The sequence below is a fragment of the Eptesicus fuscus genome, chromosome 5 (assembly GCF_027574615.1).
Source record: "Eptesicus fuscus isolate TK198812 chromosome 5, DD_ASM_mEF_20220401, whole genome shotgun sequence".
Taxonomy (NCBI): domain Eukaryota; kingdom Metazoa; phylum Chordata; class Mammalia; order Chiroptera; family Vespertilionidae; genus Eptesicus; species Eptesicus fuscus.
Window position 1 is genome coordinate 38,844,103 of NC_072477.1, and position 26,429 is coordinate 38,870,531.

General features: G+C 39.7%; 1 protein-coding gene across 7 annotated transcripts in view; it reads left to right on the forward strand.

Moving 5' to 3' along the window:
• The window catches only part of DDHD1 (DDHD domain containing 1), a 101,417-nt gene that overhangs the window by 57,018 nt on the left and 17,970 nt on the right, over positions 1-26,429 (forward strand). For all 7 annotated transcript variants that reach the window (XM_028141743.2, XM_028141739.2, XM_028141742.2 and 4 more), the window contains 3 exons: positions 1,253-1,359; positions 12,832-13,094; positions 14,674-14,749. In XM_028141743.2, coding sequence (XP_027997544.2) covers positions 1,253-1,359; positions 12,832-13,094; positions 14,674-14,749 — 446 coding nt within the window. The remainder of the gene's footprint in view (positions 1-1,252; positions 1,360-12,831; positions 13,095-14,673; positions 14,750-26,429) is intronic.

Below are 26,429 nucleotides of genomic sequence, written 5' to 3' on the forward strand. Positions count from 1 at the left end.
CCTGCAAATGGGCTACTAGTAAAGAATGAAAGATCAACCACAAACTGAGAAAAGAGGTTGCAACAGATATAGCCACCAAAGTTTTAATATCCAGAATAAAAAAGAGAGCACTTAAAGAGATTATTTATATACAATATGTATATGTTTTATGTTAATATTTTAAAATATTTTATATACTACATATAATATGCATCTCACTAGTGTAGTAATAAAAGAAATGCAAATTAAAACCACAATAAAATATCATTGACACCCATCAGTTTAGCAAAAATTTAAGGTGAGGCTATGCATCAATGAAGATGTGTAGCAGTGAGGATTCTCATTCACTGTTGTTGGGAATGTAAATTGGTACAATTACGTGGGGAGTCAGTTTGACATTATCTTGTAAAGTCAAATGTGTATGTGCCTTATGATACAGCAGTTTCACTCCTAGATATGTATACCCTAAGGAAAAGCTTACACATGTGCACCAGGAAACATAAAACAGTGTTATTAGGAGCATAGAACTTCTTTGTATTTCTATAAGAAATGCAAATTTGTCTGGATCTCTAATTATCTTATTAAGCGTTTAATAGAATAGTCTCCCCATGGTAGAATTTCCATAAGTTAGCTGTAACTCAGAGTCTGTGCATATTTGCTATACAGTTTATTTACAGTTTTTTTCCGAAGTAACTTACACCAACTTTATCTTGTTTACTGCAGCTGCCCATTGCCGATATGCCTTTGTGCATATTTTTAATTTGATAGCTCTTCCTCATAGAATCTTTATTTTACTAAAAATAGATAAATGTAAAGTGTAAAGAAACTTTTTAATTTGTTGCTGGTTTGTCACCAGTGCCACTAGGCATTCTACATGGGTATTGCCAGGCCCTGTGCATAGTCCAAAACAGAAAAGGAGGTATAGAAAGAGTGAGATCGTGTCCCATAACACCTGTTCCAGGAATAGAGATGGCCTGGTTTGCTATGGGTACCCCTGAATATCATGCAAACTCCAGTACAGAAAATGGTCAGGCTTCATAGATTTGACAATGGCCTTCATCCTTTAATGCTGTTTCTCTTCCCCTTAATGTCTATTTTTTTCTTGCTATATTTTGCAAGAAGGAAAAGATCATTAGATCCAAAACTAGTCTTGCATATTGAAATGTTAACTTAAAGAGCTGTGATTTCAGAGAATGTAATTTTTTTCACAATTTATTTTTCCCCGAAGACAGATATCTTCTGTAAGTTTGTTTGTTTGTATGTTTGTTTGTAGACACTGTTGATTCCATTACTCCTGACAAAGTACGAGGTTTAAGGGATATGTTGAACAGCAGTGCAATGGACATAATGTATTATACTAGCCCACTTTATAGAGATGAAGTAAGTATAATGATTATCTTATTGCTGTTGGGTATTTTTTAGAGTGATAGGGTATATGTTCTGAATTTTAATATTTTATGCTTTCTTTTTTTTACAAACAAGTGTGAAATTACAGGAATCCATTAATCTATAAATAGCCTGTATTAATAGTGAATTTGAACATCTTCAAACTCTATATTAGTACCCTTAATAAAATGAATAATCTTGGAAGTAGAAGGTTGTTTAGAAAACAGCTCTCTGAAAAATACAGTTTTTATAAACCTAATTAATTATATCTGTGATTGTTGTCCTTACAAAAGAGTTTTATAAAGAAATTTTCTTCAAATTATATATATAAAAACCTAAGTGACCATTCAACTGGTAGCTATGATGCACACTGACCACCAGGGGGCAGATGCTCAATGCATAGGCATGGAAACATTGAACAGACTGATGAATCTCAGAGGAACCGGTGTGTGGTGAGGGGGAGACTAAGGCGGGAAGAGATTAACCAAAGATCTTATATCCATACTAGAGGCCTGCTGCATGGATTTGTGCACCAGTGGGGTCCCTTGGCCTGGCCTGCGGAAATTGGGCTGAAACCAGCAGTCCGACATACCCCAAGGGATCCCAGATTGCAAGATTGCAAGAGGGTGCAGGCCAGAGTAAGGGACCCCACTGGTGCACAAATCTGTGCACCAGGCCTCTAGTTTGTATATAACAGACTTGCTTTTATTGGCATGTCTATAGTAGATTCATATAGTTAAATGGTAATGTTACTTATGTAACACAAAATATAACCCTAAAGTGGATGAGGGCTGAAAATTTATTTAGAGGGCTGAGAGAATCTCTACCAGTGCATTTTCACTTTATTAGTAGTAAGAGGAAAAGAATTATGTTTCATAGGCATAACCTTGTTAATTATCTAACGTGCATTAACTTGTTTAATCCTGCTTAAAACCCTATGAAGTACATATGATTGTATCCTCATTTGAAGGATGGAGAAAGGGATGCAAGGAGTAATTACCAGTAGAGCTGCTCTGTACTGCTCCAAGACAACCCATTTCTGATTTTGTTCATTTGAAGTCATTACCTGACTTCATCCAGGATATCCTTTACATAGATAGCTACAGAAGTACGTTTGATTAGTTAACCACAGAAACTTCCTTCTCTTCTGGCTGCCATCTCCTTAGGATTTTTTTTTTATTCCTCTTTCTATATCACCTCATTGCCATACACCAATATTGGGCAAGGTATGCCTTGATCTGATTAAAATAGTAAAAGAAGCTATAAGGAGAACTGCTATTTTGGACCTAATTCTAGCCAGCCAAGGACGGCTTAGTTGGTGAAGTATAATACTAACAATATATATGTTCATAGTTTTTTATTGTGTCTACTGGGCCCTAAAGCTTAGGAAATTGAACTATAGTATTGCAAGTGAAACCAATGGGGGCAGGAGCAGAAATGGCTGAAAGCATATTATACACACACACACTATATATACACACACACACACACACACACACACACACACACACACACGTATCATTGGTACTACTCATAAGAAGGTATCCTGAATGTTCAGACTAAAATGTACTGAGATGAGTCCCCAAAATAATATTAAGGGTTTGTTTTTGTGTTTTAAGTTGACATTAATAGCAACAAAGCTGGAAAGAAAAAAGTGGATAGGCTCAAACCTCTGGCCATTGGCTAATGATGACTAAGAAAGTGGTCACTTCTATTTTGCTCTTATAATCTTTAAAGATAATTATCCTTAGAATGGAATTAAATGAATCTGATATTTAATAGGAAGAGGGAAATGGAAAGAGAACACCCAGTGTTTTAAATTAGTTTTTTATTCAGTTGAATTTCATGGAAAAGCACTCAGAACTTGTGACTGAGATTCACCAGCAATCTGTAGCAGTGTTTCCTGAATGTTCCTAATAAGATGAATTACTTGGGCCCTACCTGGTTTGGCTCAGTAGACAGAGCATTGGCCTGCAGACTGAAGGGTCCCCGGCTCGATTCCAGGGGGCGTGCAGGAGGCAGCCGATCAATGATCCTCTCCCATCATTGATGTTTCTATCTCTCTCTCCCCCTCCTTTCCTCTCTGAAATCAATAAAAATATATTTTTAAAAAATACATGAATCACTTGGGGTGCTCATTAAAAATGCCGGCATAAGCCAAAACCGGTTTGGCTCAGTGGATAGACCGTCGGCCTGCGGATTCAAGGGTCCCAGGTTCGATTCCCGTCAAGGGCATGTACCTTGTTGCGGGCACATCCTCAGTAGGGGGTATGCAAGAGGCAGCTGATCGATGTTTCTCTCTCATCGATGTTTCTAACTCTCTATCCCTCTCTCTTCCTCTCTGTAAAAAAAATAAATAAAATATATTTTTTTAAAAAATGCAGGCATAAAAGAACCCCCTGGGAGAATTTGGGCTATTGTGAATTTATGATTTGAAAATATGTGGGTGTGTATAGATATTATCTATATACTAGAGGCCCGGTGCATGAAATTTGTGCATGGGGAAGAGGTTCCTCAGCCTGGCCTGTACCATCTTGCAATCGGGTACCCTCTTGGCTCCTAACTGCTGGCCTGCCTGCCTGCCTGAGTGCCCCTAACTCCTGTGCCTGCCTGATCACCCCTAATCACTCACCTGCCTGCCTGATCGCCCCTGACCACCTCTGCCTCAGCCCCCGCCATCATGGCTTCATCTGGAATGATGTCTGGAAGGTCATTCGGCTGCCTGGTCTAATTAGCATATTACACTTTTATTATTATAGATTTAAGTGTATATTGTTTATACCTGCACATACTTCCTACATCTGTTCACTGAAAGGGACAAGGAGCTAACATTCCAATCTAATGAGCACATCTAGTACTCAGATCTTTGCCCCTAGAATTCCCCACCAAGAAGAACTAGAGTTACTTGGAAAAAATGGCTGGTTCTAGGGCTGGGACAGGATAGGTACAGGTCAAAGCTAAAAACAACTTGTTATGACAAAAAGTAGGAAAATCTTCAGAAGAATAATGGGGCAGGTCACAAGGTCAGGAGTCAAATTTTAAAAAGCAGGTCCCACCCTGGCTGGTTTGACTTACTGGGTAAAGCTCAGCCCCAGATTTGATTTCGGTCAAAGACACATTCCCAGGTTGTGGGCTCAATCCCCAATAGGGAGCATGCAGGAGGCAGCCAGTCAGTGATTATCTCTCATCATTGATGTTTCTGTTTCTCTTCCCCTCTCCCTTCCTCTCTGAAATCAATAAAAATATATTAAATAAAAATAAAAGTAGATCCCACTGGCCATATCTGGAACAACTTGAGCACAAAATAAATTATTAATTATTGTAAGGAATTAATAGTATTTTTAATACAGAATTATAATAAAGATAATGTAATAAGAGAATTGTAAATCATTGAGAAATTTGTAAGTTAATATCATTTACAAATTGATAAACAGGGTAAGGGAGGTCCTTTGCTTACAATAGAATGCCACAGGCTTACTGTTAAATGTGGAGGGAATGCTAGAGTTGTAAAATCCTCAATTTATAGGTATTATGGTAGGATCAAATAAGAGTGGTCTGGGCAAGAATCATAAATGAAGGCTAAATTAAGGACAAGTTTTAATGAGAATAGGATGTTTGCATGGACTTAATGTGTATTCTCACAGACTGCCTTATGAGTTAAAAAAATGAGAAAAGGTATAAAGTGGAGAAACCAGGGAACGCCTTTAATAGGTGTCACTGAGGGATACTCAGGACACAACATCATTTTGCAGTATACCAGTCCTGAGGAAACACCATGCAAACACAAAAGGAGGATGTTCTGATTAAAAAGTAGGATGGGATTGTATTCTTTCCAAATGTCACTATTATAAAAGACAAAGAATGGCTGTGGAAAATGTTCCAGACTAAAGGAGGCAAAAGAGAACTGATAGCTAAATACATCTCATCCTGCACTGTATTCTTCACTGGTGAGGGTAAAATGCTACAAAGGATTTGTTAAATCAACTGACAAAATTTAAATGTGAATATCTGATTACATGAAATATTTTATCAAAGTAAATTTATGAAGTTGATAACTACAATATTTCTAGTCTTAGGAAATATACACTGGAGTTTTAGGGGTAGAGGACCATGACATCTATAATATATCCTCAGATGTATTTTTTTAAAAAGGTGTGCGTGTGTGTGTGTGTGTGTGTGTGTGTGTGTGTGTGTGTGAGATAGAAACAGAACAAGTGATAAAATAGGCTAAAAATGCTAATAATAGATAAATGTTGGGTGAAAGGTACATGGATGAGCATTGTACTATTTTTATTTTGCCACATCTTATGAATTTGAAATTATTTTCAAATAAAATGTTAAAAAAATGACTAAAAGTTTCCCAGGTCCCTTCCCTGGCGATTGACTGGAAGTCAGTGGATCTGAGGTAGAGCCTGTGTATTTGATTTGTGTTTTGAACACTTCCCCAGGTGATAGCATTAGAGAAGTTTGGGAAACATTGCTAAGGCGGTGTGAAGAGTGAAAGAAACAAGAAAAACATAGTGAGAAGTGGTCAAAAATTGTTCTTAATTTTAAAAGGAAAAACTCATTCTGCAAATTAAAGTCCATTTAGTACAAGGTTGATGTTAGGCAGTATTTTAGAATAAATTATTCCTCAACAGCTTATGTTTTCTTAAGGAAGTTGTGATAGATAACAGCCAGCACTTCTTTAGGATTCATTTCTGCCTAGCCTATTGAATGAACCTTATGAGGTTAATTGGTAGGCATATGAAAACCTTTTTCTCCTTCCTCTCAGCCTTTGGAATCAAATAGATACAGATTCAAAACTTGCCACTTAACTAGCTATGTGACCGTAGATCCCATTTCTCACTATTTTAGCTTCCTCACTTATAGAATGGACATAAAACATGTACCAGATAATGGTTGCCATGAGGATTAAAGATATACAGGGTAAGGCAAAAGTAGGTTTACAGTTGTTCATAGGAAAATAACACAATCTATCCTAATATATAAAAATCCAGGGTCCATAACTACCTACCGACCAATGGCTCGACCAAACACTGAAAGTCAGTCCTGTAGTCAATGCTGGGTTGCTGTGGAGACCCAGCACTGACTGCCAAGGGGGCTGCGGATCAGGTCCAGAGAGACGCTCGAAGAGAGAGAGGCAGGGTCTGATCTGCAGCCTCCATGGCAGCTGTTGATCAGCCGTTGGCCTCTCTCTTTCTCTCCGGACTTCGCCAGCAGCCGCGCCTCTATTTCTCTCTGGGCCTCCACAGGGGCTGCTGATCAGCCCCGTCGCTCTGATCAGGCCTGGAGATAGGCCCAGAGATGCTGACTGGCATAGAAACTGATCAATCAGAACCAAATCTGGGTGAACTGTGAGGAGCCAATGGCTGCCTAGGAGGTGGAACTTTTGACACTGTCTGGCATAGAAACCGACCAATCAGAACCAAATCTGGGTGAACTGTGAGGACCCAATGGATGTCTAGGAGGCGGAGCTTTTGATGCTGACTGGCACAGAAACCGACCAATCAGAACCAAATTGGCCGGCAGGGGAGGGCAGTTGGGTGTGAGATCAGGCCGGCAGGGGAGAGCAGTTAGAGGCGAGATCAGGCTAGCAGGGGAGAGCAGTTGGGGGAAACCAGGCTGGCAGGGGAGGGCAGTTAGGGGTGATTAGGCAGGCAGTCAGAGGCAGTTAGGGGTGTTAAGGCAGGCAGGCAGAGGGGTTAGGGGCAATCAGGCAGGCAGGCAGGTGAGCAGTTAGGAGCCAGCAGTCCCAGATTGTGAGAGGGATGTCCGATTGGAGAGGGTGCAGGCTGGGCTGAGGGAACTTCTCCCCTACCCTGTGCACGAATTTTGTGCATTTTGCCACTAGTATCCTATATAATAAAACCCTAATATGCAAATTGACCCAATGGTGGAATGACTGGTTGAACTGACCACCAGGGAGCAGATGCTCAATGTAGGAACTGCCCCCTGGTGGTCAGTGCACTCCCACAGGGGGAACGCCGCTCCGCCAGAAGCCGGGCTCATGGTTGGTGAGTGCAGCGGAGGTGGCAGGAACCTCCGCAGCAGAACTAAGGAGCAGCGAGCCACGCGGTAGGGAGCAGCAAGCAGACAGGCGGTAAGGAGCGAGGGGTCTCGGACTGTGAGAAGGCACAGGCTGGGCTGAGATACCCCTCCCTCCTCCACACCCAGTGCACGAATTTCGTGCACCGGGCCTCTAATATATATATAAAAAAGCCTAAGCAACCAAACAACCGGTCGACCAGTCGCTATGATACACATTGACCACCAGGGAATAGACACTCAATGCACAGGATCGGGCTCCCTCCTGTCTGGATCAGGCCTGCAGCAATCGTGCTCCATCCTGTCTGGATTGGGCCTGCAGCGATCAGGCTCCCTCCTTTCTGGGTTGGGCCTGCAGGGATCTGGCTGAAACCAGCTATCCAACATTCCCCGAAGCCCACAGGCCAGGCCGAGGGACCCCACCAGTGCACAGATCCGTGCACGGGGCCTCTAGTAATCCTGTCTAATAAAAGTGATATGCAAATTGACCATCATTCCAACATACAAGATGGCCGCCCCCATATAGTCAAAGATGACCACCCCCATGTAGACATAAGATGGCCAACAGGAGAGGGCAGTTGTAGGCAATCAGGCCAGCAGGGGAGGGCAGTTAGAGGTGACCGGGTTAGCAGGGGAGAACAGTTGGGGACAACCAGGCCAGCAGGGGAGGACAGTTAGGGGTGACCAGGCTGGCAAGGGAGAAAAGTTAGGGGTGACCAGGCCAGCAGGGGAGGGCAGTTGGGGTGACCGGGCCTGCAGGGGAGGGCAGTTGGTGGGTGACCAGGCCTGCAGGGGAGGACAGTTAGGGGCAATCGGGCCAGCAGGGGAGCAGTTAGGCATCAATCAGGCTGGCAGGGGAGTGGTTAGGGGGTGATCAGGCTGGCAGGCAGAAGGGGTTACGCCAATCAGGCAGGTAGGCAGGCGAGTGGTTGGGAGCCAGCAGTCCTGGATTGTGAGAGGGATGTCTGACTGCCCGTTTAGTCCCGATCCCACCGGACATCCCTCAAGGGGTCCCAGATTGGAGAGGGTGCAGGCAGGGCTGAGGGACACACCCCCCCATGCACAGGGCCTCTAGTTAATTAATAATAATGTAGGAATAAACTGTGCTCACAACTGTAAACCTACTTTTGCCCCACCCTATGTATAGTTTCCAGTACAATTTTTTGTCCTTAGATTTTCATCTTGTGATTGTGTATCTCCATTTCAAGGGCTACCATTTTTTAAAAAAACGAATAGACCTTTTTTGTTTGGTTGGTTTTTTTAATCTTCACTTGAGGATATTTTTTCTATTGATCTTCAGGGAGAGTGAGAGAAACATGGAAGTGAGAAAGAAACATCAACTGGTTGCCTCCTGCCTGCATCTTGACCAGGACCAGGGATCGAACCTGCAAAGTGAGGTATATGCCCTTGACTAGGAATCGAACCCTTTGATCTGTGGACTAATGCTCTACCCACTGAGCAACCAGTCAGGGCTAGACTTATGTTTTTTAACTCTAGAAATAAATGAAATTAGTATCAGAGAATAGAAAATATGGAAAGGTCTAGCCGGTATGGCTTAATGGTTAGAGCAGGGGGTCCTCAAACTTTTTAAACAGGGGGCCAGTTCACTGTCCCTCAGACCGTTGGAGGGCCGGACTATAGTTTAAAAAAAACTATGAGCAAATTCCTATGCACACTGCACGTATCTTATTTTGAAGTAAAAAAACAAAACGGCAAGAACACCCGCATGTGGCCCGTGGGCCGTAGTTTGAGGATGCCTGGGTTAGAGCATCAACCTGCAAACTTGCACACCCAAGGGTCTTGGGTTCAACTCCTGGTCAAGGACATGTACCTGGTTTGCAGATTCGATCCCCAGCCCCAGTAGGGGCAAGTGTGAGAGGCAGCTAATCAATGTGTCTCTCTCACATCAGTGTTTCTCTCCTTCTCGCCCTCCTACTCTATCAATGGAAAATATATTCTCAGGCGAGTATTAATTAAAAAAAAAAGAAAGAAAGAAAATATGGAAAGGAGCACACTTGTTTACTAATGAAGGTCTTTGTAATAACTAAAGCTGCCTTTAAAAAATAAAAGTATCATAAGGTAAACAAAAATTGCATATAATGTGAAGTGGTGGGTTTTAACTAAACTTTATTGTGTTGATCATTTAACAATATATACATATCTCAAATCATGTTGTGTGCCTTAAACTTATATAATGTTATATGTCAATTATATCTCAATACAACGGGAAAAAAATGTTTTTAAATAGAAGTGACCACTGTAGAGTAGAGATACTTATTGGGGTGGGTGCTGAACAGCTTATCAGGAATGCTACTGAAGGGACTCCTCCCTTCACCACAGTTTAAATTAGCTCATCTCCAAGGTTCCTCTTCACTCAAGATTCTGAGGTGCTCATGGGAGGATTCTAACTCATAATTGTGCAAATAATCACTAAAAAAACATGGTTAGAGAAAAAGTGTTGTGTATAAATCAGTACTTCTCAGGTTACACTTTCTGAGAACTAGTTTCTAAAACAAAACTAAGTTTCTAAAACAGACTTTCAAAATATCATTAAAGAGCCTTTGGCCCTTACTTCAGCCTTAAATAAAGTGACGTGAAAAATCAGAGACAACTGTATTTCTTGCACACAACTGAACTCTCTTTTTAATAGCATTTAAAAATAAAGAATTATTTTAAAAATTGTTATGGCAGTATCTTGTCATTGTTATTTGAAAATTGTTTAATTGAATTCTATTGTAATTAAGAAACATAGTTTTATTTTAAAAATAAATTTGTTTAATCTATATATATATCTACAACTGTCTAAATAATTTTTTCTCATTAAAATATCCTGAAGGAGGGAGGACAAAGGATTAGTTATAGTTGTCAGCCATATTTTATGTGTTTGGGTTTTCTCTTAAAAATGCTGGGGTTTTTCCTTTTGGATTGATTTTCTTCATAAATTTTAACTTTAGAGCAGTGGTTATGAGATTTAGAAACTTAAGCTTTTGAAAGGCCATCTAATGCCTAATTTGTAAAAGGTTAGTTGACTTAATTAGATAATATTGTAGAGTTAATAAAATTAAGATTATAGGATATATCACTAATCTTGGTCCAGATGTCCCAAATGAGTATACTTGGTCACAAAGGGATCCTAGCTAGGAGAATATAATTGGATCAGATAGGAAAAAGGAAACCTAATTAGAAAAACCTAATCAGAGTTGACTTTTTGGATACAACAGAGAGTTGGATTTCTCCTTTTGCTGCTAAGTGGATGATTTATTAAAGCATTTAAAGAAGTTGGTATTTTAAAAAACAAACAGATTAAGTACCTTTTGCCAGAGTACTTAAGTATCTATCTTTTAGAGTTTCTAGATTTACATGGTATGAGTCTTAAAACCAGGCCTTCAAAAGTAAATACTATTAACAAATGTTGCTTTTAAAGGAACTAATTTTATCTAAACATTAGCTTTTTCTATGCTTTTAGATTGTAAATCAGGAAAATGATAAAAATTTTAAGAGTTTGTTGATATTCTTATCAAAGCCAAGGCATTATATTATCAGAACTAAAACATTACATTATAGCTCACTTTGAACAGAGCATATACTTTCATATCACACTGCCTACTCCTGAAACTATTTTGACTAGAATTACAACCCATGTCTTAGAAGGCTTTTATATGCATTTGCCACTAAAGCAGTAATTCTGGGATGGAGCCTAGTAATATGTATTTAACAAGCCTTCCAAGTGATTCTGCTACACATTGAAAGTTGGAGAACCATTGATTAAAGCATGGAATTCTTTTGCTTTTCCTCAGGAAAAAAAATTAAAATGTCCAATTAAAGTAAAATGTTTGCATTCCTCCCTAGAGAAAGGGTAGCTTATCATCCTTCCACATGCTACCAGCTCATCTTGTCCTTTTCTTCCTTCATTAGCTGAATATATTTTATCAGACCCAATACATGGTTTCAGTAGCTTTAACCAAACCCTCATTGTTGCTTGTAGAGCTCTGAGATGTCAACAAAGAGAACACCATGACTTCATTCATGTCACTGCTAATCCTGCTATGCATGAATGCTCAGATGATTTTCAGTTTGTGAGCAGGTAGAGAATGTTCAGTAAAATATGATGGAGTCTTGATGTCCTTGAGACAAAATAATAAGATTGCAAATGGAAGCCACACATAACTAATATTTGTATGTTGGAGTAACAGCTGGCATAAGAAGTACTGAAATGAGAAATTAAATGTCAAACAGGAAATTTACCATTAATTATAGTACCCAACAATGATAACGAAGAGTAGAGAACTGCCTTCAAATGCAGGTCAGGGCCCAGTATGGATTTGAGTAACAAAAAAACAAACTTCTGACTTCATGGCATATTTCAGCACCATTTGTTAAAGCTAAATTTCAAAGAAAACAGTTTTACAAAGAAAAATGACTAAAATACTTCCCACATTATGAACCCCTAAACCAGTGGTTCTCAACCTTTCTAATGCCACGACCCTTTAATACAGTTCCTCATGTTGTGGTGACCCCCGACCATAAAATTATTTTCATTGATACTTCATAACTGTAACTTTGCTACTGTTATGAATCGTGATATAAATATCTGTGTTTTCCAATGGTCTTAGGCGACCCTGCTAGCAGTTCTCAACCTGTGGGTTCCGACCCACAGGTTGAGAACCACTGCTGTGGAGCCCAAGACCATCGGAAAACACAGATATTTACATTACGATTCATTAATAGTAGCAAAATTACAGTTACAAAGTAGCAACAAAAATAATTTTATGGTTGGGGGTCATCACAACATGAGGAACTGTATTAAAGGGTCGAGGCATTAGAAAGGTTGAGACCACTGCCTAAACCTTAAAAAGCTCTGCTTTTCCAGCCATGTAAAACAACTTTTTACTTGTATCTGTATTACCAACTTTTGGTAATTTTGGAATATCAAGTAGATGGTTGTTAGCTTTTTCTTAATCATACAGTGACATTTTATTTCATCATTCTTATCTAAATGCACAGTGTAATAATATATATACTATATTAGTATACCTGTTATTGTAAACTCAGTTAAGACCTAAAAATTACAAGGTACAAAGATTTAGAATTGCATGTAAGTTGCAGTGAAGGAGAAATTTCCAGGGGCTCTTTGAAAATCTTACTGGAATCTTTGTGAATCTTTTTTGCTTAATGTATGTAACTGCTGGCTCATATAGCATGTTTAAGGATTATGAATGTATCTGTGTAATATATGCCTTTATTCTTTAATGATGATATGGATTATAATAATACATATCTTCATTTCCTGCTACATTTTAAGGCACCTGAGTTAATTTTAATAATCTAGGTATATTTGGCCAGTAATGTATGTTTAGAAATAGAGTTTATAGTATCAGTGATTACTCTAATATGGTAATGTTCTCTTATTTCAAACAGCTAGTTAAAGGCCTTCAGCAAGAGCTGAATCGATTATATTCCCTTTTCTGTTCTCGGAATCCAGACTTTGAAGAAAAAGGGGGTAAAGTCTCAATTGTGTCACATTCACTGGGATGTGTAATCACTTATGACATAATGACTGGCTGGAATCCAGTTCGATTCTATGAACAGTTGATGCAGAAGGAAGACGAGTTGCCTGATGAAGGATGGATGAGCTATGAAGAACGACACCTTCTTGATGAACTCTACATAACAAAACGACGGTAAAATACCCTAGTCTCTTAAAAGAATTTAAAATGTCTTCATGGAATTGCAGGAATTCTTAGGAGAAAACTAAGATTTTCACGATAAATAAAAAATACATTGTTCATGGTACAAAGATTACTAGATAACATGGCTAATCAAGGAGAGACTGTTTTCATGCTAATTATATGCATTTTCCTCTAGCATAAAATAAATGGTTTTGTCATCTGCCTCTTTTTCTGTCTGTCCTTCACAACTTATTAGGAGTGAAATCTAAAACCTATTCCAAACTGAGTCACTATGTAGAATCCTTTGTAGTTTTACTAATCTTAAAGATGTGCCCTTACCTATCTTATTATTCTAGAAATAATTTTCTAGCCTTTTTTTTTCCCTTGGCAAATATATTTTTGACAGATTTTATAATTATCTGATCATTTGTGGCCCTCTGGATATTACTTTTAGTTTGCTACACCCCTCATCTATAGTTACATGCTCTTTCTTCTTTGTCCTTTTAGTAACTATCCAATCAATTTAATAAAACAGTGAAAAATCACTCATTTTGGTAGTTAGCATTATATAAAAATCACCAATTTATATAATACCCAATTTTTACTCAGGAAGCCTTGGGTTTGTTTTAATCTTATGGAAGTTTAAGGGTTCTATATATAATCTTATTCAGTACCAGAGTAGATACATAAAGTTTACCATAGCAAATTAATTTATAGTTTTGAAAGAAAATGTCATATTGGCAAACCTCAGAACAGCATTTTAGATTTAAAATTCAGTAAGAAAAAAAAAAATTTAACAGGCTTATAAAATGAATTGCACCCTTTTTTTTAAACTTAGTTCTATTGTTTATTAAATGTAAGTAGATATGGAACATTTAATGGGGAAAATTGAAATAACCCAAATGTTCACTAGCAAAGAAGGGTTGAAAAAAACTATGGTTTGTTCATGAAATAGACAGTTACACAGCTGTTGTAAAGATTAAAGTAGATCAGAAAGTAATGAAATAAAAGGATCTCTAAGATTCATTATTAAGTATAGAAAAAAAAGAACAATATATATGGTATGAACATTTGGTGTGATTTTTTTAAGATATATATATATATGTATATGTGCTATTTTTATTTTTCGGTTTTTTTGAGGGAGAGGAAGGGAGAGGGAGAGAGAGAAATATCGATTGACTGCCTTCTGCACACTACCTATTGGGGATCAAGCCCAAAACCCAGGCATGTGCTCTAACTTGAAATCCAACAGGGACATCTTGGTTCATGAGATGAAGCTCAACCACTGAGCCACACCAGCCAGGCTATAGGTATGCTTTTATTTGCCTCACATTTTACTAGAGGATCCACCAAAAAATACTACTAACGGCAGGTATTGTAAAAAGTAGAAATACTTTTACTAATTATTTTATAAACTTTTATAGACTTTCTTACTACAGCACATGCATTTATTAAATACTGTCATTAGGAATTGATTTTGAGGAATTAGATAATGGGTCTTTAATTCTTTAGACTTTAGTGAACTAGTGAGCATTTAATATTTATGAAATCATAAATATAAATGTGTACATAATTTTATACTGCTTCCTAGGCTGAGAGAAATAGAAGAAAGGCTAAATGGATTGAAGTCATCATCTATGACACAAATACCTGCCTTGAAATTTAAGGTAAGAAAAGACTGGTGAGATTTTCATTATCTGTCTCACTTTTTTTCCAAACAGCATTTGCAGCATGACATTCAGTGAAATCTAAATTATTGTTCTATCAAATTAGTTTATTGAACATATATGTTGGACATTGCTAGTTTATAGATTCTACAAAGAAAATAATGGACAAGACAGTTCCCCAGCCCTTAGGATATGTAACACAGTGTTATTGGTGTTATTGGCAGTATGCAGAATGATGTATGTATGAAAAGGGGGTTTTAATTTTGGCTATAAAGGATTACAAGGGAATGACACTTATACTTGTTATCAATAAACTGGAATGTTGCCAAGTGGAGGAAAGGAAAAATGCTATTCTGTGTAAAAGAAAGAACATAAGGATATGGAGGGATATAATGTTAGTACCTCCAAGAAAAACAAAATAATCTCAAGTAGTGGCGGGGGGAAATAAGAGGCAGATCTGGGAAATATTTAGTAGTTAGAATTAACAAACCTTAGTGACCAGCTATTTGTGGGTTGTAAGAAAACTAAGTGGATGATTCTAAGGATGGAAAGCTGGTATTTCAATCAATGAAAAATACGTAACCAAAGCACAAGATAACACACGTGGTTAGTTTTGGAACAGGTTGAGCAAACCATTTGGGCTGTCATGGACAGGACTCAGGGCAAGGGGGCTGTTGAAGAGCTAGAAATAAAGAACTTAACCTATCTAATAAAAGAGTAATATGCAAATTGACCATCACTCCAACACACAAGATGGCTGCCCCCATGTGGACACAAGATGGTCGCCACAAGATGGCCAGCAGGGGAGGGCAGTTGGGAGGGACCAGGCCTGCAAGGGAGGGCAGTTATGGGTGATCAGGCCAGCAGGGAATGGCAGTAGGGAGGGACCAGGCCTGCAAGGTAGGGCAGTTGAGGGCGACCAGGCCTGCAGGGGAGGACAGTTGGGGGAGACCTAGGCCTGCAGGGGAGAGCAGTTGGGGGCGACCAGGCCTACAGGGAAGGGCAGTTGAGGGAGACCCAGGCCTGCAGGGGAGAGCAGTTGGGGGGGACAGGCCTGCAGGGGAGGGCAGTTAGGGGGGACCCAGGCCTGCAGGGGAGGGCAGTTGGGGGGGACCAGGCTGGCAGGGGATGGCAGTTGGGGGGGACCAGCCCTGCAGGGGAGGGCAGTTAGAAGCAAACAGGCTGGCAGGGGAGCAGTTAGGCATCAATCAGGCTGGCAGGGGAGTGGTTAGGGGTGATCAGGCTGGCAGGCAGAAGCAGTTAGGACAATCAGGAAGGCAGGCAGGCGAGCAGTTGGGAGCCAGCAGTCCTGGATTGTGAGAGGGATCCCAGATTGGAGATGGTGCAGGCTGGGCTGAGGGACAAACCCCCCACCCCCGTGCACAAATTTCGTGCACCAGGCCTCTAGTATTTGATATGTACAATGGGAAGCTTTTTAGGGTTTTTGAGCACCAGAATGGAGCTGTCAAAAGCAAATCACAGGAACTTAACATACAGGTTAAGTAATGGAAAGATACAGAATTTTTTTAAATAGTAAGAATTTGGGGGAATGCTTTGTAAAGTATATGATTATCTAACCACTGTGCTGTATCCCTGAATCTAATACAAAATGATATTGCATGTAAACTCAGGATTTAAAAAAAGTTTTACATTACTAGAAATTATGCACCATAATTGTGTATCTTTATATATATAAAAGACTAATATGGAAAGTGTCCCCTCGGGACTTTGGCCAGGAGAACGGGAGTTCAATCACACACTATGATGTGCACTGACCACCAGGGGGCAGCGCAGAACATGGTGGGCGACCAGTGGTGGCAGCAGGGCTGCGGGAGTGAGGGAAGGAGGAGGCAGGGAGACAGGGAACCTGATTGGTCCTGATCACCAGCCAGGCCTAAACACCCTACCCATGCACGAATTTTGTGCACTGGGCCTCTAGTCCTACGTAATAATAGAGTAATATGCAAATTGACCATACCTTCGCTACACCCACAAGCCACGCCCACCAGGAAACCATGGATCACAGGCAACTGGAGGTCGGCTCCTGCAATCCATCACAGGGACGCTGGGGTGCGGCCGAGCCCAAGACCGGGAAAGCCTCCACCAGAGGCTTTTCTGGCCTTGGGCACCAGCAGGGAGCCTGCAATGGATTTCAGGCAACCGGGGGTTGGCTCCTGCGATCCATGGCAGGGAAGCTGAGGTGCGGCCAAGCCCAAGGCCAGAAAGGAGGCTTTTCCGGCCTTGGGCACCAGCGGGGAGCCTGCGATGGATCGCAGGCAACTGGGGGTCCACTCCTGCGATGGGTTCTGCTACTGTGGTGGATTGCAGGGAGCTGGGGTCCCCTGCCCAATGGGTGGTGTCTGCAATCACAGGGAGCTGGAAGTCCCCTTCCCAGGCCTAAAGCTTTGGCCAGAGGCTTTAGGCCTGGGCAGGGCACAGTCGATGATTGGTGTGAACTATAGAGGAAACACCTTTTCTGACTGCCCATTGGCTAAGCTTCCTGTATGCCACTGGTAATATTCTTAGTAACTTGGTTAATAAGAATCCAAAAAAGTGATCTAGGGTTTTTCCACCACACTTCTGGAGAAAAAAAACAAAGGTCCGCTGCTGGAGGGCTAAAAAATGTCATATCCTGCCCTAGCTGGTTTGGCTCAGTGGATAATGCCTAGGCTTGCCAACCGCAGGGTCTGGGTTCAATTCTGATCAAGGGCATGTACCTAGGTTGCAGGCTCCTCCCTGGCCGGGGCCCAGATCAGGGCTCATGCAGGAGGCAACCAATCAAAGTGTTCCTCTCACTTTGATGTTTCTCTCTGTCTTTCCCTTTCTCTTCCACATTCTCTAAAACTCAATGGAAACATATCCTTAGGGGAGGATAAAAAAAAAAGAAAGAAAGAAAGAAATGCATATCCTATGAAAGACACATCTTGAAAATGCCTAAAGAAAGTTGTCATTTTTTCTTGGTGAAGGGACTGGAGTCGTGTTGATGAAAATACCTTGGTAGCTGTGGTGACTAACAGTGGCTGCAGCAGTAGGGTGATGGGGCTGGTGCCTTCCCCTGACCAGCCTGGTTGCCTCCCACAAAGGGAGGCCAGACTGCGGCTTAGGCCCGCTTCCCGTGGGGATCGGGCCTAAGCCATCAGTAGGACATCCCCTGAGGGCTCCCAGTATGTGAGAGGGGGCATGTTGGGCTGAGGAACCCCCCACCCTCAGTGCACGAATTTTGTGCACCGGGCCCCTAGTATAATATAAAGTCATATGTAGTCTAATAATTTGGATTTTTAATTGCTATTTAATTACTCATAGAGGAAAAGTATAGAAATCTGAAGTTTAAAAAGGAATATCTGATGAATTGGCAAATTAATATTTAGGACTCCAGAGTTCTAATTTCTGTGCCTATTAATTAGCAGATAGATTTACTTTCAGAATACAGGTGTTAGAACTCTTACGGGTGACCACTGAACTTAATAGAAGAAAAACAGATATTGACAAACTTTGGTCTGGAGAGTGGGAAACTTTGATTCTGATCATGAGGCTTTGCCACTAACTAGTTATGTAATATTAGCCAAATCATTAAACATCTCTGAATTCATCTGTTTAGTCATCTCTGGACAAGGAGGATAGACTAAATGTCTAAAGCTCTTTTTCATCTTTAAAATTCTTTGATGGAAAAAAAAAATTAGTCCACGCTCGGGGTGAAGTGAGAGTATTAATACATGCTCTCTCCAATTGGAATCTTCTGCATATCCCTTTCTTCGTGGGGTTGGTGTTTGAAGGAAGTGTTAACAGGAGGATGCAGCCTATGCCGAGCAGATAATCGTATCAAAAGTTAAAGATTTGGAGCTCCAGAACACAGGTCCCCAATTGGCACAAACACACAGATTCAGAGGAGCTCTACCCTCCACCACTGAAAGATCAGATTTCATCTAGGATAAGGAGAGAGAGAACTACATAACCAGACATCCGGAGAAGAGAGACCATGGGGCGACAAAGAAACAGCCCGGATATGAAAGAAAAGCAGGCATCACCAGAAAAGGAAGTAAACAAAATAGAGGCAAGCAACATGTCAGAGAAAGAATTCAGAGAAATGGTCATAAGGTGGCTGAAAAGAATGGAAGACAAATTCGACAATATGAGTAAGAACCAAGAGGAAATGAAGAAGAACCAAGAAGAAATAAAAAATGACATCACTGCTGTAAAGAACTCAATTGAAAGCATCAAGAGTAGACTAGAAGAAACAGAGGACCACATCAGTGAGCTAGAAGACAAGGTGGGAAAAAATACCCAATTAGAGCATCTTCTAGAAAAAAATAATTAAAAAGCAGGAGGAGAGCCTAAGGCAGTGATGGCAAACCTATGACATGCGTGTCAGCACTGACACGCGTAGCCATTTCTGATGACACGCGGCCGCATGCCGAGGATGAAACATTTGCTGCTCCTGAGGATGAAACATTTGCGAAATAGTTTTTTCCTCAAAGTGACACACTACCCGAGTTATGCTCAGTTTTTTTGGCGAAGTTTGACACACCAAGCTCAAAAGGTTGCCCATCACTGGCCTAAGGGAACTTTAGGACAACACAAAACAAAATAACATCCGCATAATCGGGGTTCCAGGAGATGAAACTGAGCACGGAATAGAAAACCTGTTTGAAGAAATAATGACAGAAAACTTCCCTGCTATAGGGAAGAAAAAACCCACACAAATCCAAGAAGCTCAGAGTCCCAAGCAAAATGAACCCCAAAAGACCGATGCCAAGGCACATTATAATTAAATTGGCAAACGACACATTATAATTAATATAACGGCACATTATAATTAATATAACCAACGACAAAGTAAGAATCTTAAAAGCAGCCAGAGAGAGACAGAAAGTTACATACAAAGGAACCCCCATCAGACTAGCAACTGATTTCTCAACAGAAACTCATCAAGCCAGAAGGGAATGGAATGAAATATACAAAGTCATGGAAAGGAAGGGTCTGAATGCAAGAATACTGTACCCAGCAAGGCTATCAGTCAAAATTGAAGGTGAAATCAGGAGCTTCACAGACAAAAGGGGACTAAGAGAATTTATCACCAGCAAACCAGCAATGCAAGAAATGCTAAAGGGTCTGCTGTAAAAAAATATATAGGAAGCAAAGAAGGAACATGGGGGTAAAGAATAAAAATGGCAACAAATAAGTACCTATCAATAATAACTTTGAATGTAAATGGATTAAATGCCCCAATCAAAAGACATAGGATAATGGATTGGATAAGAAAACAAGACCCATATATCTGCTGTCTACAAGAAACCCACCTGAGAAAAAAAGACGCACACACAGACTGAGGGTGAAGGGATGGAAAAAGGTTTTCCAGGTGAATGGAAATGAAAAAAAAGCCGGGGTAGCAATACTTATATCTGACAAATTAGATCTCAAAGTGAAGGACATAACAAGAGATAAGGAAGGCCACTTCATAATACTAAAAGGATCCATCCAACAAGAAGAAATAACTCTGGTAAACATATATGCACCCAATACAGGAGCACCCAAATACATTTAAAAAAATTAGAGGATATCAAGGGAGAGATTGACAACAATACAATCATAGTAGGAGACTTTAATACCCCACTATCACCATTGGACAAATCCTCTAAACAAAAAATGAGCAAAGAAACATCAATCCTAAATGACTCACTAGACCAGATGGAATTAATTGACATCTTCAGAACATTTCACTCCAAAGCCACAGAATATACATTCTTATCAAGTGCACATGGGTCATTTTCAAAGATAGACCATATGCTGGGACATAGGCAAAGTCTCCTCAAATTCAAGAAGATAGAAATCATAGCAAGCATCTTCTCAGATCACAGTGGCATAAAACTGGAAATCAACTACAATAAAAACAATCCCAAAAAATCTAACACATGGAAACTAAACAGCATGCTATTAAACAATGACTGGATTACCAGAGACATCAAGGAAGAAATAACAAACATCATGGCAACAAATGACAATGAAAACACAAAAATCCAAAATCTATGGGACACAGCGAAAGCAGTCTTGAGAGGGAAGTTCATAGCACTACTACAAGCCTACTGCAAAAAAAAAACAAGAAACAATGGTAATAAATTACCTAACCCTACAAAAGAGTTAGAAAGAGAGCAACAAGAAAAGCCCAGTGTATGCAGAAGGAAGGAAATAATAAAGATCAGAGCGGAGATAAACAACATAGAGACCAAAGAAACAATACAAAAGATCAACAAAACCAAGAGCTGGTTCTTTGAAAGGATAAACAAGATTGATGAATCTCTAGCCAGGCTCACCAAGAAGCAAGAGAGAGGACCCAAATAAACAAAATCAGAAATGAAAGAGGTGAGATAACAACATACCCCACAGAAGTACAAAGGATTGTTGAAAAATACTACGAACAACTTTATTCCAACAAACTGGACAACCTGGAGGAAATGGACATATTCCTAGAAAAATACAACCTTCCAAAACTCAATCAGAAAGAATCTAAACAGCTCAATAGGCCAATATCTATGGAAGAAATTTAAATAGTCCTCAAAAAGCTTCCCACAAACAAAAGCCCGGGGCCAGATGGCTTCACAGGGGCGTTTTACCAAACATTCAAGGAAGAACTAAAACCTATCCTCCTCAGACTATTTCAAAAAATTCAAGAGGAAGGAACACTTCCAAGCTCCTTCTATGAAGCCAGAATCACCCTAATACCAAAACCAGATGAAGACAACACAGTGAAAGAGAATTACAGGCCAATATCCCTCATGAACATAGATGCCAAAATCCTCAACAAAATTCTAGCAAATTGGATCCAGCAGTACATCAGAAAGATCATACACCATGACCAAGTAGGATTTATCCTAGGAATGCAAGGAAGGTACAATATCCGCAAATCAATAAATGTGATATATCACATAAACAAATTGAGAGATAAAAGTGACATAGTCTTATCAATTGATGCAGAAAAGGCATTTGACAAAATCCAACACCCTTTCTTGATAAAAACTCTCAACAAGGTAGGAATAGAAGGATCATACCTCAACACAATAAAAGCTATATATGATAAACCCACAGCTAACATCATACTCAATGGGCAAAAACTAAAACCATTTCCCCTAGGAACAGGAGCAAGACAGGGATGCCCACTCTCACCACTCCTGTTTGACATAGTACTGGAAGTATTAGCCATTGCAATTAGACAAGAAGAACAAATAAAAGGCATCCAAACTGGAAAAGAAGAAGTAAAGCTGTCCTTATTTGCAGATGACATGGTATTGTACATAAAAACCCCAAAAGACTCCATCAAAAAACTAACAGACTTAATAAATGAATTCAGCAATATAGCAGGATACAAAATTAACGCCAAGAAATCTATGGCATTTCTATACACAATAGTGAACTTACAGAAAGAAAGACTAAAAAAGCAATCCCATTTAACATCGCACCAAAAAAATTAAGATACCTAGGAATAAATTTAACTAAGGAGGTAAAAGACCTATATGTGGAAAACTACAGGACACTTTAAAAAGAGATAGAGGAAGCCATAAACAGATGGAAGAACATACCATGTTCATGGATTGGTAGAATCAACATCATTAAAATGTCCATACTACCCAAAGCAATCTATATATTCAATGCAATCCCCATTAAAATACCAACAGCATATTTCACTGACCTAGAAAGAACTCTCCAAAAATTCATCTGGAATAAAAAAAAAGACCTCAGATAGCCACAGCAATCCTGAGAAAGAAGAATAAAGTAGGAGGGATCTCAATACCACATTTCAAGCTGTATTATAAAGCCATTGCTCTCAAAACAGCCTGGTACTGGCACAAGAACAGACATGTAGACCAATGGAATAGAATTGAGAATCCAGATATCGACCCAAACCACTATGCTCAATTAATATTTGACAAAGGAGGCATGAACATACAATGGAGTCAAGACAGTGTCTTCAATAAATGGTGTGGGGAAAATTGGACAGATACATGCAAAAAAAATGAAACTAGATCACCAACTTACACCATACACAAAAATAAACTCAAAATGGATACAGGACTTAAACATAAGATGGGAAACCATAAAAATACTAGAGGAATCCACAGGCAGCAAAATCTCAGACATATGCCGAAAGAACTTCTTCACTGATACTGCTCCTAGAGCAATGGAAGCTAAAGAGAAAATAAACAAATGGAACTACATCACAATAAAAAGCTTTTTTACAGCAAAAGAAACCATCAACAAAACAACAAGAAAGCCCACTCTATGGGAGAACATATTTGCAAATGCTATCACTCATAAAGGTTTTATCTCCAACATCTACAGGCAGCTTATGCAACTTAATAAAAGGAAGATAAATGATCCAATAAAAAAAATGGGCAATGGACCTAAATAGAATCTTTTCAAAAGAAGACAGAAGGAAGGCCAAGAGACACATGAAAGCATGCTCCAAGTCACTAATTATCCGAGAGATGCAAATCAAAACGACAATGCGGTACCATCTCACACCTGTCAGAATGGCTATCATCAACAAATCAACAAATGGCAAGTGTTGGCAAGGATGGGAAGAAAAAGGAACCCTTGTGCACTGCTGGTGGGAATGCAGACTGGTGCAGCCACTGTGGAGAACAGTATGGAGTTTCCTCTAAAAACTAAAAATGGAACTCCCGTTTGACCCAGTAATCCCACTCCTAGGAATATATCCTAAGAAACTGGAAACACCAATCAGAAAGATATATGCACCCCTATGTTCATAGCAGCACAACTTACAATAGCTAAGATTTGGCAGCCTATGTGCCCATCAGCAGATGACTGGATCAGAAAACTATGGTACATCTACACAATGGAATACTATGCTGCCATAAAAAAGAAGGAATTCTTACCATTTTCAGCAACCTGGATGGAACTGGAGAACATTATGGTAAGTGAAATAAGCCAGTCAATGAAAGAAAAAAATACCACATGATCTCACTCATTTATGGATAATAAAGAACATTATAAACTAATGAGCAAAAAGATAAATACAGAGGCAGTAAAGCATCAAACAGACTGTCAAATCACAGCGGGAAGGTTAGGGAGAGGTGGGGGAGATAAGAGATCAACCGAAGGACTTGTATGCATGCATATAAGTATAACCAATGGACGCAAAACACTGGGGGGTGAGGGCATGTATGGGAGTGGGGTGGGGCAATGGTAAGATATGTACACATATAATACCTTAATAAAAAAATGGGGGAAAAAATAAAACAAATAAAATTCTTTGATGGATATAGATATCACTAAAACAGTCATTAGTCTTCTCTGAGAATATTCCTTTATTATAGTGTCTATCAAACTGCTGACCAATCATAAAGAAAGAAAAGTTGTTTATTCCATGAATTGAACCATTTAACAAACATTTGTTATGTGTCTGACCAATGCATTTGCTATAGTATGCATGTGTGCATCTGTGTATATCAACTAGAAAGGATTTACATAGCTTTGTCTTCTAGCTCTACTATTAAAAAATTTTTTTAATATATTTTTATTTATTTCAGAGAGTGGGAAGGAGAGAGGAATAGAAATATCAATGATGAGAGAATCATTTATCGGTTACCTCATGCATGCCCCCTACTGGGGATAGAGCCCACAACCTAGGCATACTTTATTTTTCTCTCTTTATAGAAGAAACTAGTGTCCTGGTGCACGGATGTGTGCACATGGAAAGAAAATTAGAAGAAAATTTTAATATCACTATTCGCATCTTGCTAATGAAAATAGGATTCTACCAAATCTCCTATCTCCAGGGCTTCTGTGAGGATCAAATGAAATGAAGCATAGTAAAATGCTTCATAAACATTTGATTAAGCTGTAAAATGTTTGCCCCTGGCTATAAAGCAAGTCAGGTTTCTAGGCTGAAGAAACTCCAAGGATGCTAGTTGCTAGGGAGAGGAAGCCAGGCGTTGCTACATGATGTCATTACCCGGCGCCCACAGCAACCGTTTTCAGGCTGGGCTGGGCTGGGTGTCGCATTTTGTGCCATGGGGTCTTGGCAGCATTGGCTGAGATTTGGTGGGGTGTCTCTCCAGGGTGGTGACAGGGCCTGTGTCCCACTTGGGGGAAGCCAAGTGTTGGTTTGTTGGCACCAGGTCCATGGTGCCATTTATTTTTAAATGGCCAGTACGTATCATGGCAGCTCCTGTGTTGAGCATCTGCCCCCTGGTGGTCAGTGAGCATCATACCTACCAGTCAGATGGATGAACACTTAACCTTTTATATATATAGATGACCTTGATTTTTTTCTTCAGAAATTGATCCTTTATCTCTTTCACTCTGATTTTAAATGCTTTTTCTTATATTTTTAATTTTTCTTAACACAAGTTAATTTTCTTCAGCCTTCAATTCCTTAGAAACAAATAAAAACAAAAACTTTCTCAAATTTCCTTTAACATAAAGGTATCATTTCAAAATATATATTTATTCTTTTTCCTTTTTTTCATTTGGAGAAAAAGAAGAATCACTCCAGAGGCTTTGTAGGAAGGGATTAAAGATAACATAAAATTGAAGGCAGGGACACCATCATAATCTAGTCCAGATGAGAGGAGATAAAGTGAAATGTTAGAATCTGTTGGAATGACTTCTTCAATATTTGGGATTAGAGGGAAGGATGAATTTGGGATGTCTCACTCATCAAGATATGGAATCTGAGAGAGTTAGGGTGAATCTAGAAGGAAAACATGTTTCATTCTATATGTAATCCAATGCAGTTGACCACCCTATTTTTCTTGAAGCCCGCTACTTCCTTGTTTTCCATGATACTATTTTCCTGGTTCGTTTTCTCCTTTCACTCTTCCCTTTGTTTTTTCCTCCTTTGCCTGCTAATCAAATGAAGACATTCCTCAGAGTTCTATCTAAAGCCATTTTATTCTGTGCACTTCCTAAGCAGTCTTTTTTAAAAAAATATATTTTTATTGATTTCAGAGAGGAAGGGAGAGGGAGAGAGAGATAGAAACATCAATGATGAGAGAGAATCATTGATCCGCTGCTTTCTGCATGCCTCCTACTGGGGATGTGCCCACAACCAAGGTACATGCCCTTGACCAGAATCGAACCTGGGACCCTTCAGTCCACAGGCCCGATGCTTTATCCACTGAGCGAAACCAGTTATGGCTTCCTATGCAATCTTACCCATTCCTTTGGTTTTACACATCACTTCTATAATGGCCAAAAATAGACTTGGATGGTGACATATCCAGTTCTATATCTCTTGTCCTAAATTTCAGCTACCTGTTAGAGATGTTACAGGTATCTCAAACTTTTTATGTCTTCACCCATTCATGCTGACTCCACCCTGGCCCCTCATAGTTTCATTTGTGAATGGGACAGCTAGTCCTACCTGGGTTCAGATTATCTTTTGCCTAAACTTTTTCAGTAATTTCCTACCTTGTCTCCAAATCACCAGCCTCTCAATTTTTTAATTTAAACTCCTAAAACATGGATCAGATCCTATTCTCCTTCACTACCTATAAAATAAATTTAAGTCCAATTTTCTTAGTCAAATAGCCAAGGTTTTATAACATTCTCTCACTCCAAGTTACATTTTCCCCACACCCAATTTTTCAACCATGTCGGACTATTTCTGTTCTCTAAATTAAACCAGCTTCTTTCCTGCTTCTGTTCTAGTTCATGTGGTTCC